The 15,907-nt window shown below is 36.7% G+C and overlaps 1 protein-coding gene across 4 annotated transcripts in view; it reads right to left on the bottom strand.

The window, feature by feature from the left end:
- The window catches only part of LOC140163146 (sodium/potassium-transporting ATPase subunit beta-1-interacting protein 1-like), a 155,105-nt gene that overhangs the window by 63,456 nt on the left and 75,742 nt on the right, over positions 1 to 15,907 (bottom strand). For all 4 annotated transcript variants that reach the window (XM_072186524.1, XM_072186525.1, XM_072186527.1 and 1 more), the window contains exon 4: positions 9,169 to 9,369. In XM_072186524.1, coding sequence (XP_072042625.1) covers positions 9,169 to 9,369 — 201 coding nt within the window. The remainder of the gene's footprint in view (positions 1 to 9,168; positions 9,370 to 15,907) is intronic.

Below are 15,907 nucleotides of genomic sequence, written 5' to 3'. Positions count from 1 at the left end.
TTGCCACAGACTGTGCATAACTGCTCCTAACTACCCAGTTTAAATTCCATAGCCCTCTTCAAAAGAGTAAAATAAAATTCATGGGTTTTACTGACATTCATAGACTATATAGTACCCCAACCCTTTTTATAGTCTTTTTTGATGGTCGTCCCAACCTTTTTTATCACAAAATGTGATATGATCAAGGGGAATGAGTCGGATGTCGCTAAAATTGTTTTTGAGATACTGGCAAAAGCAGTATTTAAATTATTTTGTTTTATAATGTTTTCAGCCATTGATAAATTGCTCATAACTCTGTAACCAGAAGTCCGATTTTGATGGGGTTTGCATCTAAATGTAGCATTCCTAAACTGATAGAAAATGATGTAAAAACTTCCATTTGAAAATTGCTGACATGTGACTCATTCCACTTGATCATGTCACAAATGAGCTCGAGCCATTTGGTTGTGAATTTTGGTATGCTGGATGAAAAACCTTATATTATAAAAGACAGGGGGGTAATATAACACCCCTTTTTTGTAGTACTTGGGTGAATCAACAGGCTACAAAATAACAGGATTCTCACTGCCAAGGTTTAATGGTTCTCAAGTAAATGTATCCTAAGTTAACAACACTGTGTTTGCATCTTGGGTTATTCCAGTTAAAATCCATACACCCCATATGGAAAACACAACCTTAATATCCCACAGAGGGGTGTAGATTACAAATGGAATCACCCATTCAGGTAATATACCCCCATTTGAAACTCCCACTCCCTGTGTGGAAGATTAAAGTCATGTCTTCCATATGGGGAGTATGGATTTCAACTGGAATAGTCCATCTTGAGTAAGTTGCGTGGACACAAGTTGTCGGCTCACATTAGACATGTTTCTGTATCTTCTAGAGACAAAAAGGGGTCCTCTGTAAAATGCCACAGAGTGTAACCTGCATTATGTGGAGTCTTGTGTTTGTTTTCCCATAGGCCATCTCCTGATCTATAAACCCAGTCCAAGGTTTATTGCACATATATTTTTTCCTTCCTTAAAGGGCCTTTGGTCCTGTGTCACAACCTGGGGTACCTTTGTGTTACATAGTAAAAAATGAAATGTTTCAAACATTTTACCTACACGTCTCATTTGAAGTGGTTCATCCTCCTGAGCATTTTGACACCTTTTTTTTTTATGGAAATCGGTTAAAAAATGAGAGAGTGCGGGCAAAAAAAATCACAAAGTAGGTGGGATTTAACCCCACCTCTTTTTTCCACATATACAATCATTCTGAGCAAGTATTGGTCTTTTAAATGACCTTCTGTGTTTACTTGTTTAGATGTCTGGGAGTTTATTTAGACATTTTTTTACTAGATTCAAATTTTTAATGGGGGTTTTAGATCAAATTTACGATACGAATCTCTCCTCCTCCTCCTCCTCCTAATCCTCAACCACCCTTGGCACATTTCATGCCAAACGTCATAAGAAAACAATTAACAATGATTTTAAAACAGGATAAAAACATGAGTAATATAGGATAAATTAGCCTCAATTTAAGACCTAATTGAATCTTCTAAGTGAAGAAATACTCAAGCGACACTATTTTGAAGTCCAAGCTGCACATACAAATGTAACAAAACCACCTTTTTGGGTACCCAGGTATATGACACAGGATCCTTTACGATTTAACAGATATCCACCAAAAAGCTTATTTCCAAAATTACCCTTGATTCGGATAGTATGTATTGCAGTGCCCCATCTGTGTTGTAATTTTGAGTTGTCTGAAACACATCTCTAAAGCTCTCATTGCTTTTACATTTTTCCGACACCAAAAGCAACTTGCATTCAAAGTATCAACCTTACACATTCATCAATTTCGTATCTAAATGCCCCTCTCTCCATCCATTTCTAGGTCTTTTTGGGAAAAAAATATATGTCTTCAATACAGAAGGTCAAAATTTTCAAAAGATGGACAGCTTTTCCTCCCAGCTTCATACACTTTAAGTACATATCATTAGAATTAGAAAGTTTACTTTGAGGACTGTTAAATGTCTAAAATAAGAAAAATATCAATAAATTGCCATAAAATTAGTATTTCACTATAGGCCTATAATTTTTTTTCTATCAAAATTATTTGAAATCAGGACATTCCTCATATTCAGCATGCAATTTGGTGTGTCCAACGTGCTCTCATGTTCCAAAAAATACTGCACAAACGTTGTTATCTGATCTCGTAAGCGTTTGACATCTACATTTCGACCATCTTCTGATGGTTAACATATTGACACAGGATGTCACCTCACATAAGCAACACATCCGCATCTTTGAAATAAAAAGTATAACAAGTGTCCTGTCTGAAAATACGACGATCCGCAAACCTATCAAAATGTCACGACCAATTCCTTTGAGCAAGACCAAACGTGGCACTGTGATGAATACAAGTGGTTATGATGAAATTGTTACCGAGTCTCAACACCGCGTCAATAAAGCATTGATTTTGCCCTCATGTGGCATCGCTTGCTATCGATGAGCATTTAAGTAAGTCGACATTGCTGCAAATGTCAAGTATATATTCACAATGGTTCATTATGGATATATGTTTAGAATGGGGGAAATTCTTAGTACATTATAGATCTGATTTGCAGTATCTTGCGATGGAATTTTATTGAAAAACACCTAAAAATGTGTCATAGAATTTTGTGGTATTGTCACTGCAGAATCATAAAAAGGGGATGCTATGTTAGACTGTGCAAGTACAATTATAGAGTCTGTCAGTCTGGCGATAAAAATGGGTGCACATTCTGATATATATTCTAAATGATTTTAAATTTATCTAAATAGCATTTTTAACAGGTGTAGTAATGTGTACACAGATTTTTGTGTATTCGCTAAACCAGCAAATCAAACTTACAATTCAATGTAAAACTGTCAAACTGGCGAGTATTTAATTTAGCGAATTGAGGCTTCTAGCAAAATTAGCAAAATCAAATCCGTAGCAAAATTAAGTAGTTTTACAATACTTGAATAGTTTAACTTAAGTTTTAAGCTTTGAAGATGGTGCAATAAGATCATAATTATATGCTGGAGCAAGATTGTTAGCAGAATTTGGATAGTAACTTGTTTCAGTTGCCATCAATGAGGTAGAACCAAGGAGTACCGACTCCTCCATATGTGTGCGTCACTCATGGAGGCCAAATAGTGTACTCCAGATAATTTTGTTATGCGCCCGGCAAACTTATATTCAGAATATACGGTAGTTTGCTTTCTGTGTGTGTCATATTGTGCCAAAAATATGTGCACTGACTGAGTACCGAGTACGAAAACCTTTGTAACGTTCAAGCTTAAAAAGTAAAGACGCTAATTATCATTTGATTTGGAACTCTTGCCGAAAAACACAGGAGATACACTATTTCCTTCCACAAGCAACAAAACAATGAGAACCATAATGTTACGCATGGCGCAATTTTGAATCTGTACTCTTTGGGTTTAGTCTCTTTGATCAATTGCCATTATATATCATGCCCTAAATGGGCAATTCCAGTTGAAATCCATACACCCTCTATGGAAAACATGACCTTAATCTCCCACGCAGGGAGTGTGAATTTCAAATGGGGTTACCTGAATGGGTGACTCTATTCGTAAACTATACCACCTGTGCGAGAGATTAAGGCTGTGTCTTCCATATGGAGTATGGATTTCAACTGGAATAGCCATAAATACCCCATCTAAATGGAGACAGTCAAGACACATTTATTCATTTTTGCCAAAAGAGAGAAAACAAAAATTCAATTAAACACTGAAAGACTGACAGATAAAATAACAGCATGTTTTGAAAAACAATGTGCTAAATGTGTTTTTAAGTGCAATATCATATAGCCTATTTATATTAGCGCTACCAGCATTTCCAATAACATTTTATAATAAAACTTAAAAACATAAAATGTAGGGTGATATCAACCTTTTCGACCCAGTGAGAGAATTTATCCTCGTTTATTATATTGAAAACACGACTAAAATGTCACAAATTCACCACTGAACGAGCATCGCCTAAAGGTAACTCAATAAACAGTTGAGTTCAATTGCTAATAATGCTGACTATATCAGATTCAATTTCACAAGTTTGTCCCATAATGATGTGCTTTGAATTCATAGATTGTCTTATCTCAAAAGAATGTGTTTATTTTCAGACAAGTTTTAGGTTTATTTAATTTATTCACAAGACGACAAATATTTTGACATTTGTAATGAAGAAAACCTTGCCCCATTTAGGGAACAAATCAAAACTTTGATGACGTCCTAAGTTCTTTTCTTTTATTGGGAGAGGAATCACAGAGTTCAATCAATTAAATTTGTAAAATATTAGCTAACCCTAACGTTGGACACTGCTTTTTGCTATCAGAAATTAAAGAAGGAATGAAAAAGGAGAGAAAATGAACAAAGAAGTCACTTGCTACCCCTGGGATTTGAACCTGGCCTCGCATGCCAAGCACACGATTAAAAGCCGGTAGAAACAGCCGGTAGCGCTGGTCCAGCCAGCGGTTCCCTGATCATATAGCACTTTGGCTCATTGCATCATCGCATCACCTGGGATTCATGCATGCGCCGTGTTTACCATTGTGGTATTTTGTGGTATTTATGACTGTCAGGGTTAAAAGATTGGTCAAAGTTGATCTTTGGGGTTGCAATTTTCAATAATTCACACTTTTGCTACAAAGAGGGGGGGGAAGGGTTTTGTAATTATAGGATATCATTAAACTTTCGGTTTGTTCCCTTAGCATCACCACAGACAGATGTTTTCTAGTATAGCAATTACCTGTGTGTCTTCTTTACTCTTTATTAACATCAATCAATTGAACAGAATTGATGAGAGTAAAATATAAAAATGTCAGCATCCATCAATAATAACACTAAACTAGGACATGGTCATTAATTTATTTCTAGTTGATGCACACAACTTCTTCTCTCATAAGTCGGTTATAATTTTACCAAAAGATGCTCCAGTTTTGTTTCATTAGTGACTTAGTATTAATCATGATTATGAATATTTTCTGAATTGTCACAAACTCTGCGTTTTCCACGCTTCCCTGTGATTGTTCTGTTCTGTGAAGCCATTTATGCTCAAAGGAAAAGGCTATTCAAGTTTTAAGGGAAAATAAAAGATAAAGTTTATGAATGAGGTTAATGACTTTCTATCAGTTATTTTGTGAAAATGTAAACATTTTTCTTGGACCTCGATATATCCTTTGGCTGCCTTTCAGGTAAAATATAGGCCTACATTTTCAGAAATTAAAGGCCATTCAGGATACAACCTGAATGGATTATTGATTTCAGCATTTCTCAAAAAACCACCTGCAAAAAGGTGGGTCATTAGGTACAAACACAATATACTTGACTTTGGAAATAAAAAGGGGGGACAGTGGCATTGGGTAGCAGGAAATAAGAAAACATGAGTTCATTGAATACCAGAAATTTTCATATATTGTTTAAATAACAGAGAAAAGAAATAAATAGGAAAGGGATGTTGGAATGTAATTTACAAACTAGCATTTTCAACCTACAAATTATTTTGTTTGATCACATAATGTAAACAAACTGAAGACAGAAGTAACAATGTCATAACATAGAGACCAATGTTAATGTCATTAAAAGGATCAGAAATCTTTGTTTTTGGATTGCAACTGTTACTCTTTATCCACTCTATCAATCTTGCTTTCCCCTTTGTTAAAATTAGTACATTGTTTGCTTGCTTGTTTTGCATCCCTTGTTATCATGTCACAGTCCAGTGAGCCCAAATTAGCATTGTACAAGTGGTTATTATCATGTACACATTTTTCCTTGATTTCCAATAAAGGTGATTTTTGTGTGTACGACAATGTTATATATGACAAAATGTCATATCTATGTGTTGTTAAATTTGCACCATAAGGCCTAAAAAAATTGTTTGATTGGCGTAATCCGACCGACCCTAAAAATAGGTCAGACCCTAGATATTTTGGCAAAAAAAAAATGTAAAAAAATTGAAATTTAAAAAAAGGTGTAAATAAAGTTCCAATTTACATAATTTAAGGCTTAAAATGTGTGTATTTTTTTTTAAATGCAGACCGACCTACCCTAATCTTTTTTTATGTTACACCAATTATTTTAGGCCTAACCTCTATTCTTGAAAATAAACCATCTTAAAAATTACCACTTAAATACAAGGAACGTATTGTAGCTTTCCAATTATCCCACGATATGTGTTCATTGACTGCAAAGTGTTCATAAAACCATGACTTTTTGTTGTAATAATTCCTATTGTGTTCAATCCAATTAATTGAATTATCCAAGTGTGCACTGCTTTACCATAGTTCCCTTATCTTTGACAATTACAGCAATATTGTAACACTTCCTTCAAAAATACAGCGTTCAAAGTTTGTTTTCAGAAGTCACCAATTTTCAAGGCAATTCAACATAGTTCATGCACTGCACCATTTGACTGGGCACCAAGGCACAAACAAGCATGGGCAAGGGTGGATCCAGGAATTTTCAATAGGGGGCACTGAGCCACCGCAGCTCGGCGCCCACATAGTCAGGCGTCGCTCTACAAAAATTAGGGGGCCACTGCAAATTACTAGAATTACGCGGTTCGTAATTAAGGTGGACCCCAGGGGAGCGTGCGCCAGGTGCACCACACCCTCTTAAATCCGCCTCTGATAGGGCACCTAAGGAAAATTGCCTTAGGTGTCCCGGGTTTGAATTGGCACCCAGGTACGAAGCACCTAAAGGCAAGTAATTGCCTTATGTACCTTGGCTTACTTTAGTTCCCGAAAATCTGGTTCAAAAACTAGGATGAGTGACAAATGGAAGGGGATGTTGATATATATTGTACCAGATTGCAAGGACCCCCCCCTCCCAAAAAAAAAACCCCTCTAATTCCCTCAGATAAAACCCATGCACATATTTCAAAACCAAGTATTCTCATATAACTGATTACCACTGTGATGAGTGACAAATGGAGGGGGGGGCTTGGCCAACATTGTGCCAGATGGATAGAGAAGGAACAACCCCCCCTTAAAATCCTACCCTCCAATCCCATATAGATAAAAACCCTGTACATTATCCAAAATCAAGTTATACTCTCATCCAACTCATTCCATGTGATGCTTGGATTAGTTCAGATTCCACACCTGATTTGATGCGGGAAGTGGAGGGGGAGGGGGGCTTGGCCAACTTTGTGCAAGATGGATAGAGAAGGACCCCCTAAAAACACCACCCTCCAATATCCCCTTTAGCACATTATACATGTAAAAACCCTGCATATATTCCAAAATCAAGTTTTACTCTCATGCAACTCCATGCATTCCATGTGATGCATGGATTAGCTCACATCGCACACCTGATTTGATGCAATGCGCTCAATTACCGTCAGTGCATATAACTCATTTCCTTCTTTCCTATTAACTCCCATTCTATTCACCTCACTACCTTCCTACCTCATATTTTCTTAAGCCTCAACTGCTTTAGATAAACCAAAGACAAGGTATTAATTTAAAAGGCATAGAACTCATTACTGACTTTTCTGGTACAATTACAAATTTGAAGCAAAATGTGATGGAGAAAACACATAAATGAAAGTCATGCAAAGCGTCACTACCCAATTTTCCTATTTAATGGTAAGATGCACTCAATATAATGCCAGCGCACGCTTCTTTCCCCTTCTTTCTATCTTGTATTTCATTTGGTTCTTTGCTTCTAATAAATGGCAGTAATGCAATCTGTTTAAGCCTCAATAACTGAGGATTATTTTAAAGCAGGAGCACAGTGATTGAAGCCTCTGAGTGAATATAGCTAATGCGCAGTATATCCAAGTTTATTTCAGGAGATGTTAAAAAGTGAATTTCAATTTGAGAAAAATGTAAATTTGAAATGGATGTTTGCTACTTATACACAAAGGTCTTTCTGAATGTTTCCTTGTTGTTTCGAAGGGTTGCCAATCGTGGTTGAGACCGTTGAAATGTTGCACAAATTGACAAAAAATAACTTGTTTTGGAGGGCATTTTGCGACTAAATTTAAAATCTAAAATTGTAGTTACTATATTACCTTCAAAACTTCATGGCTAGTTGTTTTTGTAGCAAAATTCACTAAAAAGGAGCTAAAATTAATGTCTTTCCTCTGAAGTTCCGAAGTTGCCCCAAATTTGAAAAAATAGCAGGGGCCATTTTCAAGTCGATAGTACTTATCATCTATGTATACATGGTATACACTGTAAGTGCCAGGAACCAGGTCACAGCTGTCACTCAAGTTATAGCGATTGTGTGTCATCAAATTTCATTTTTGAAGCAGTGATTTGTTGAATTGAGATGTTTTCATAATACTTCTATTCCCCTTTTCTGCTCTCGATTTTGTGATTTTCCATACAAAATATCACTGGGATTGTGAACATTCACGTGGTGCAAGTCCTCTCATCACAAAATTACAGTGAAATTCCACTAAGGCAAAGTAAAAAATAAAACATGTTTCTCGTCCAGGTTCTGAAAAAATAGGAGGAAGAGGGGCTTTTTATTTTTTATTGAAAAAATGCCCTAAATTGGCCTAGACGCTTTTTATCCTTTATATAGCGTAAAGATTAGAAGCTGAAAAACATGAAGAGGCTCTTTTTATTTTGTTGTTTTGAGGTTGCAACCCCTCTGGTCATCACAAAACACTTCACAAATGCTTCTAATACTATTGTAAAGGCTAATAAGAAGAAGTTGCAACTTCTCTAGTATCTTTACAAAAAGTTATGACAGAAAGATTGTAAAATAAAAAGAAAAATGCAAAATCTTCAAAAAGGAAGCGGGAGGGGACGAGAAACATGTTTTTTTATTTTCTTGGCCTAATTGCTAAATTCCAGTGACTCCCAGTGACCATGAAATGTCCCTTCTCCTGTGTTTTATGCCCAAACTATGAAAAACAAAACCTATTTTGGGGACTACTTCAGACTTCTAGGTAAGCTACCAGCCAACCCCCTCCCCCCTCCTCCGTGTATAGGTTTCTAGGCAAATTTCATGAAATTGAGGGCCATCAATAAACCAAAATGGCTGAAAAAGCACAAGTTAAAACTAAATGGCGGAAAATGTACCCCGAATCTGCCACACATCCTTGTATCCTCATTTCCACAAAGAACCCCCCGTCCTGGAAACAGACACAAATACAAACAAACCAACCTGTATGCATACTTACACATAATAAACATTGTACAGAAGCATGTATTATTTCTATATATGTATAGTCTAATATACACCCATTGACATCTAGTAGCTGAGTGTCCATTCTACCCGTTAAACTTGACGTTGTTGTGTTGTACATGCCGCTGCAGTTGAAACCATTCTCTTTCCACCAGCTTTCACTACCCGTATGAAGATTTAATATGTACATATGACTCTGTAGATGGATAGAAAAAAGAGAAAAGTGCAAAACTTGTTACTTTTTATAATACAATTCTATTCCAACTGCCATTATTTACACCCAAATAGTGTGTCCTCAGATGTAAAGTAAAGAAGACGAACCTGTGTATAAACAGTGAAAGGAGTGCTCATCTCTCTTTCATTGGCGATTGGGCCAGACTACACCATGTAATGTTGTTGTGTGGGGGGGGGGTCGCTACACCTCCTCTACAGCGAGTCTGTTACCTTCCTAGCATTAAAGAATGCGGATACCCATTTTATACACCTGGGTAGAGAGGAGTAATCGAGATAAAGTACCTTACAAGGTGTAATGATTCGGCATGTAAATGTTGGCATATAAAAGAGGAAAGTTGAGTCCTCAGTGGGGTGGGGCACTGAAATATGTCTGGGGGAGTGTTGAGCAAAAAATAAGGGTCTTTTAGGAGAAATGGGAGTCTTTCAGGACAGATCCTTAAAATTAGGGACTTTGGGTGAAAATTCCAAAAATGGGGTCTTTGGGGGTCAACTATTTTTAATTTGTTTGCAGTATCAAACTTTTCAACATCTAAAATTTCATAATTACATCATTTCCCCCCTTTGGTAAAATCCACAGTAAAATCTTATTGTAATAGTAGGGATTTTGAAAAAGGCAGGCTTCTGGTGAAGACCTTGCACACAGAGGGTCTTTGTGAGGGAAAATAATCTGGGGTCTTTGGGACTACACATAATGCACACCATAACATTGAGTGACCCCTCTGGGGATGAGTCACACAGTCACATTCCAGGTGATCAAAAGAGAGATCACATTTTCCTTGATAACTTTTCACTTCTTTGATACTAGCCACACATTGCTGGATCATAGCCATGGACATTGTATTCCTGGACACAGAGGTGGCTCATGTTTCACCTCATTTTATACCACAAATAACTTAATTGTTCCTCTCTGTATGAACACAAATATTTCTAGGTGAAATTGGCATGGAATGAAGACATTGAAATGCAGTAATCCATGATTACTGGGCTTTGTCCCCCTCCCCCACCTTTTCCACAGAATGACCTAAATTTTGACAGGTCTTGATTAAATTATTAATGTAGCCCAAATTTGCCAAACATTTTGGGAAAGTTGTGAAACCTTTTCAAATTCTCAGCATCACATTCTTACCTATGCCAAACTTTACCTCCGACCTCCGGATGTGCCTGCGCTATCCTTCAATATACTGAGTCAAGGGGTATTTACAAACAGGCAGAACATTTTGCTAATTTTATACCAAATAGGGGGCCTATATGAAAATTGAAATATGAAAAAAAAATGTGCCATATTTTTTCAGATTTTTGGTTCATGCCGAGAAGAGCAAGACAAACTTTTTTTTAAATTACCTATTCTATAAATACACATTTTAAGCAAATATATTTGTGCAATGTTATTTTTAAGGTAGCAGCTTGAAGCCTAGAATGCGCGGAAATAAATGCAGCGTGAAAATTTCAACATTTACAGTATATTCCTAACCTTTTAGAAGACAGCTTTGGATAAAACACGCTCTAGTTTTTCACTTCACACTCTAGCTTTTTACGTCTAAGTAATTAATCAGACTTGCTTTTTCCAACACATATAATTGCATGCTCCATGTACAAAATACACAATGCAAAATACACAATGTAAAACCTATGAATGAAGGGGCAAATAACTCCCCCAGGTTTATCCAGGTACAAGTATTGCTCAGTTTTAAAATAATAAACACCCTGATGAACAGGTCCTTAAGGGCGTACTACACCCATATATTGGTTTGATTGGTCTAAAAAAATATTTTTTCATATATAGCTAGGCGATATATGCACGAATCATGTGAAATAAAAAAATATGAAAAAACATCGTGAAAGAGTGTCCTTTTTCACCCATTTGTCTTAAAGTTGGCTGGTTGGTAAGGACGCTTATACAATCCACGTAGTCTTCTTCACAACCGGGTTCTGCCGTTTCTAACATTCATCGATATTTACATACAGTACGTATTAGACTCGCTACCGGTTCAAAATACGACCTGCCTACTAGGGCTGACACGTCAATTTGTATTACCAATAGGAAATACACAGGTCAGACATTTGAGAATAATTCTTTAAGATTTGGTAAACAAGTTTGTAGCCGCCTCATTATGCTACCTAATCAAAAATTTTGTTGAAATAAAATTAAGGATCGAATGCGTTTTAGTGTCAAAAAAGGCAAAATTACCGTCAAACTTTACGAATTCTGCACCCTTGCGAAGCCCTCGGCGGGTGCACAGTTAAATCGGGAATAAAAATATCCGCCCTTTGCGAGCAAAAACAACAAATTACAACATTGGACCATGTTTGGACATACTGTAGGCAAAAAACACTATTGCCAAATAATATAGAATAGAACATTTGACATCAACTTGACAAACTAATGAAGAAAATGTGCTCCATAAACATTAAGTAAGTCAAAAACAATTCCTATTCAAATGCGTGTATAAAACTGAACAGGGCCGGACGGCTACAAGACTACCGCAGAAGTTCAAAGTTCTCGTGTTGCCAGATTCAAACATGAGCATGCATGCCTAGCACCTTCCCTTGGTAAAATCCCTGTTAAAATCAAGAAATGTATGTTGTGCCTCTTCCCCTCCCCGTGCAGTGGCGTCATGGGGGGGGGGGTCATGGGCGTAGCTAGGAATTTTAAGGGGGGGCAAAGGAGTGAAAGGGGAAACCCTCATTCAAGGGGAATTTGTGACTGAAACAAAATAGGCTCAAAAGTACAAAAAGACCCTAATAAAATTCTTCAGGGCGACCGCATCCAAGGGGGCGGACTTCCCACAGGGGTGGGGGTAGCTTCCCCATTGCCCCCTTATGTATGGGTCTCTGACACTGGACGTATGAGAAATTTGCTCAATTCCGCAATTTAAGACATTTTAACAATTCCGCAATTTTAGACATTTTAAATGGGCCCTAATAAAGTAAGTAGAGAACGTGAACATATTAAATAATAGTAGACCTATTATACCCGGGTATATTAATACTTGGCTTTTGCAATAATATACTCGCCTACGTGCCACAACTTGCGGCTTGCCCCTTCTCGCCTGCTGCCTAAAACTGAATACCGGCTGCCATGTAGGTGTAGAGGGATAATGTTTTGGTATGTCGATAGAGAGGTTGGCATGTCAAAGTGGGAGGGCAAAGATTTGTTGGCATGGGGAAAGCAATTCACCGCCCCAGATGGCGAGTTGCGATAATATAAACTGAATCATCGGTGTAAAGCACGAGTATAGGCCTACAATTCCGCAATTTAATAATTAGGCGTACATAACACGGAAAAATAAAAGTTAGCCGGGGTCATAACACTACTAAAATATTCAATAAGCATGATAATGGGCTCATGGGGGATTTCCAAATGGTGTAGGCCTACAAACTGAAATTTCTTACCTCTTGCATTCCCCTTCCCTTCCCCGGCCATAATCGCCTTTGTTGTCCCTGTTTGTTGTTATAGTATAGGTTTTCCCGTCCAATTTCAAACTTTGGTCGTTCAGTTTAGTATAAGTGTCATTCCTTTTCGCGCGAAATTGAATGAACGCTTACATTCTCGATTTCAATTTAGCAAATGTGCAATCTATTTCATTTAATACGCATTCAAAATTTTAAATAGTGCACCCAATTTACGCACATTGTGCAGCAAATTTCATAAATTGTGCAGCCAAATTCACGTGGCCTTGAATTCAGAGCCTATTTGGAAATACAAATTCATATATGCGGAAACAAAATGGAAAAATGTTCAATCGAATTCGCAAAGTGCAGAATCAAATCCAGAAGTTAAATGTTTTACAATGGTTCAAATATAAAAATGCTATTTATCGTGTTTATATTGAACATTAGATACATGTATCGTCAACATTGTTCAAATATATATTAAATGTGAAGGGAAAACACATTTTTAAGTAACGTTTAAAATTGCCGTATGCATAGGCCTAGTAAAACAGAAAATAAATTATAACTAATTATAATATTTAAAAGCATTTTTCCGGTTTAGTTCAGAAACCATAAAGTGATGTATGTCCCATAGTTCAATCAAGCCCAGTCTAGTTAATCATATAAATTATAAAAATATAATGAAACTTTTCCTTTAAGTTAATGCTACTTTTTCTTACGAAGATCTTTTTTTTAAATCTTCGTATTTTTAATTGTATAATATAACCTTTATCTATCGTATAAGAATAAAAACTGAATGAACACAGTCAAAACAACATCTAGAAATTAAATAAGCATATTTTGCAGTCGACTTATAAACGTATCCTACACATCACAACCTGTTTAATTAGACCCCAAGCGTGTCCATTTCATTGTGTGAAAGTCTGAACTATATATAGGCCTAGTTATATAGTATAACATTTTATTAATTTTTATTTGGGGGGACCACCATGATTGAGGGCACCGGGTCTGATTAGGGGCACAAGCCGTTTTTCGCCATTTTTCTGTGGGATTTTTAAGTTTCAGATCGATTGAGGCACGTGCCCCCACCCCGCGTTCTCTATGACGCTTCGCCACTGGATTAATTGACATGTTAAAGTGTTAATATTGCTAACACCCGAACGTGTTAAGCGACGTTTTAAACATATTTTAATGTGTTCGTGTGTTAAAAACAATATTAACATGTTACATTCGTATTCGTATTTGCAAGCATTAATGTGCTTTAATGAACACTGTACCTAAAGTATACTTTTCATTACAAGCATTATCCATTAAAACATGTGTGTGTTTATTCTGTGTTACATAGGGCTACTCACTTTTTTTCTGCTGCAACGTAGACGTAGGGCCTATAATAGGCCTATGTCAGTATACTTGAAAATCCGCATAATTTTAAATTGAATTCCTTTTCGCTAATTAGATTGTCAATGCATGAAATTGAAAATATGATTAACAACGTTTCGCAGTCCCCCGTGCATCTTTGGCGAAATTGATTGCCTATTTCTTTAAATTAGACGTCTAATGGTGAAATTGAAACATTCGAGAACGAAATTGAATTCACAATAATGAATTATTCTGATCATACATTAATTTGATTGAACTAAAATGAAATCGATTGCTCATAATGCGAAAAAGAAATCGGGATTCGTTGCGATCATTCAATCTTGCGCGAAAACGAATGACACTTTTATTAAATCGAACGCACAAGTTGCGAAATTGGCCAGGAAAACCTATATTAGTGGTTTATTAGCCAAACACCGAGTAGGCCTACTAAAGACAAAATCTCATCCCGAGAAAAAAATCATCAGACATTTTACACGAATCTGATTACTAGCTAAGCCTATGATAGGCCACCTACATCAATTGGCCTACTGCTGATAGGATCCTATGTGCCAAATATTACATTTCAAAAATACCAAATGACAAGACTTACCGGGGTATCCTTCACTTTTAGACATTATAATTAATTTTAATTTTTCACACTTTGCTGGGATTACTGGATAGGCCTTTAAAATTGTATAGATGGGAATGTCTAAATGCGAGCGTAGGGCCTACGTGCGCGTGCGGATAACATGCAGGAAATTTTTCATGATTTTTACTGCGTAATACTGTAGGCATAGGCCTACCCGTGACGTGACTTCCAAAAGTGCGTGTTATTCAAAATCAGTCGTGTCCCATTTAATGTGCACCAAATATCGCTTTCCCCCTTGATCTGCCCAATTTTCCCAAATTCCTTTCCCGGCCCGTCTTGGCTTGTCCAATTTTTTTTTCATACTCCATGGCTCCGTATTGGGATTGCCCCATACGCCAGAATAGCTTAAAAATACCTAAATATATACATGCATAAAACACGGCAACTGGTTATAACCAGCCCGGAGACAGCTCGTTATATATAAAAAGTAATTATAACGCACGGGTGATGTGAAAATTCGCGTGTCAAAATTGGATACCGTGGCGAGTGCAGAATTCTATGGAATATATTTGCTTTTTTTGCCTTGGATAGCGACAATGATAGGTAAGACACAACAAATATGAATCCACTTAAAATATTATATCACTGTATCAATTTTGGAGTTCCTAGTTGAAATGGATTAGAAAATAACGACAAAATAGTTACCAAAATTAGCAAATCTAAGCTTACGAGTCTTATTGAATATGGTGGGTATAGGTGACGAGAAATGCAATTTTTTCAACATTGCTGTAGTATGGTTGTGGTAACCTGTTACCTATGGCTTAAGTAAGTTTCAGTGAAATAATGTCGCTAGTTACAAATACAAAATATAGCTCAACATTGAAAATAGAAGCATTTTAACCAGTTCGTTTTTTGATAGATGTGGAGCTCTGAAAATCACCAAGTTCATGAAGCCATCAGGAACCACTTATTCCCATTTTACATATCAACATTATTTCTCTAATGCGTTGGCAACACGTATCCAAAATTTTAACGAAATCCGTTGATAGCAAGCTTTCCAAAATGAAGTGAATTTAAAGCATGAGTGATGTACCTCCTTTTGGCTTCTATCTTCAAAAGCATGTAAGCTACATTCATACCGATGCCACCAATATAACGA

Source organism: Amphiura filiformis, chromosome 10, assembly GCF_039555335.1.
Source record: "Amphiura filiformis chromosome 10, Afil_fr2py, whole genome shotgun sequence".
NCBI lineage: Eukaryota > Metazoa > Echinodermata > Ophiuroidea > Amphilepidida > Amphiuridae > Amphiura > Amphiura filiformis.
The sequence above is the reverse complement of the archived record's forward strand: the minus strand, read 5'-3'. Positions and strand labels throughout refer to the sequence as shown.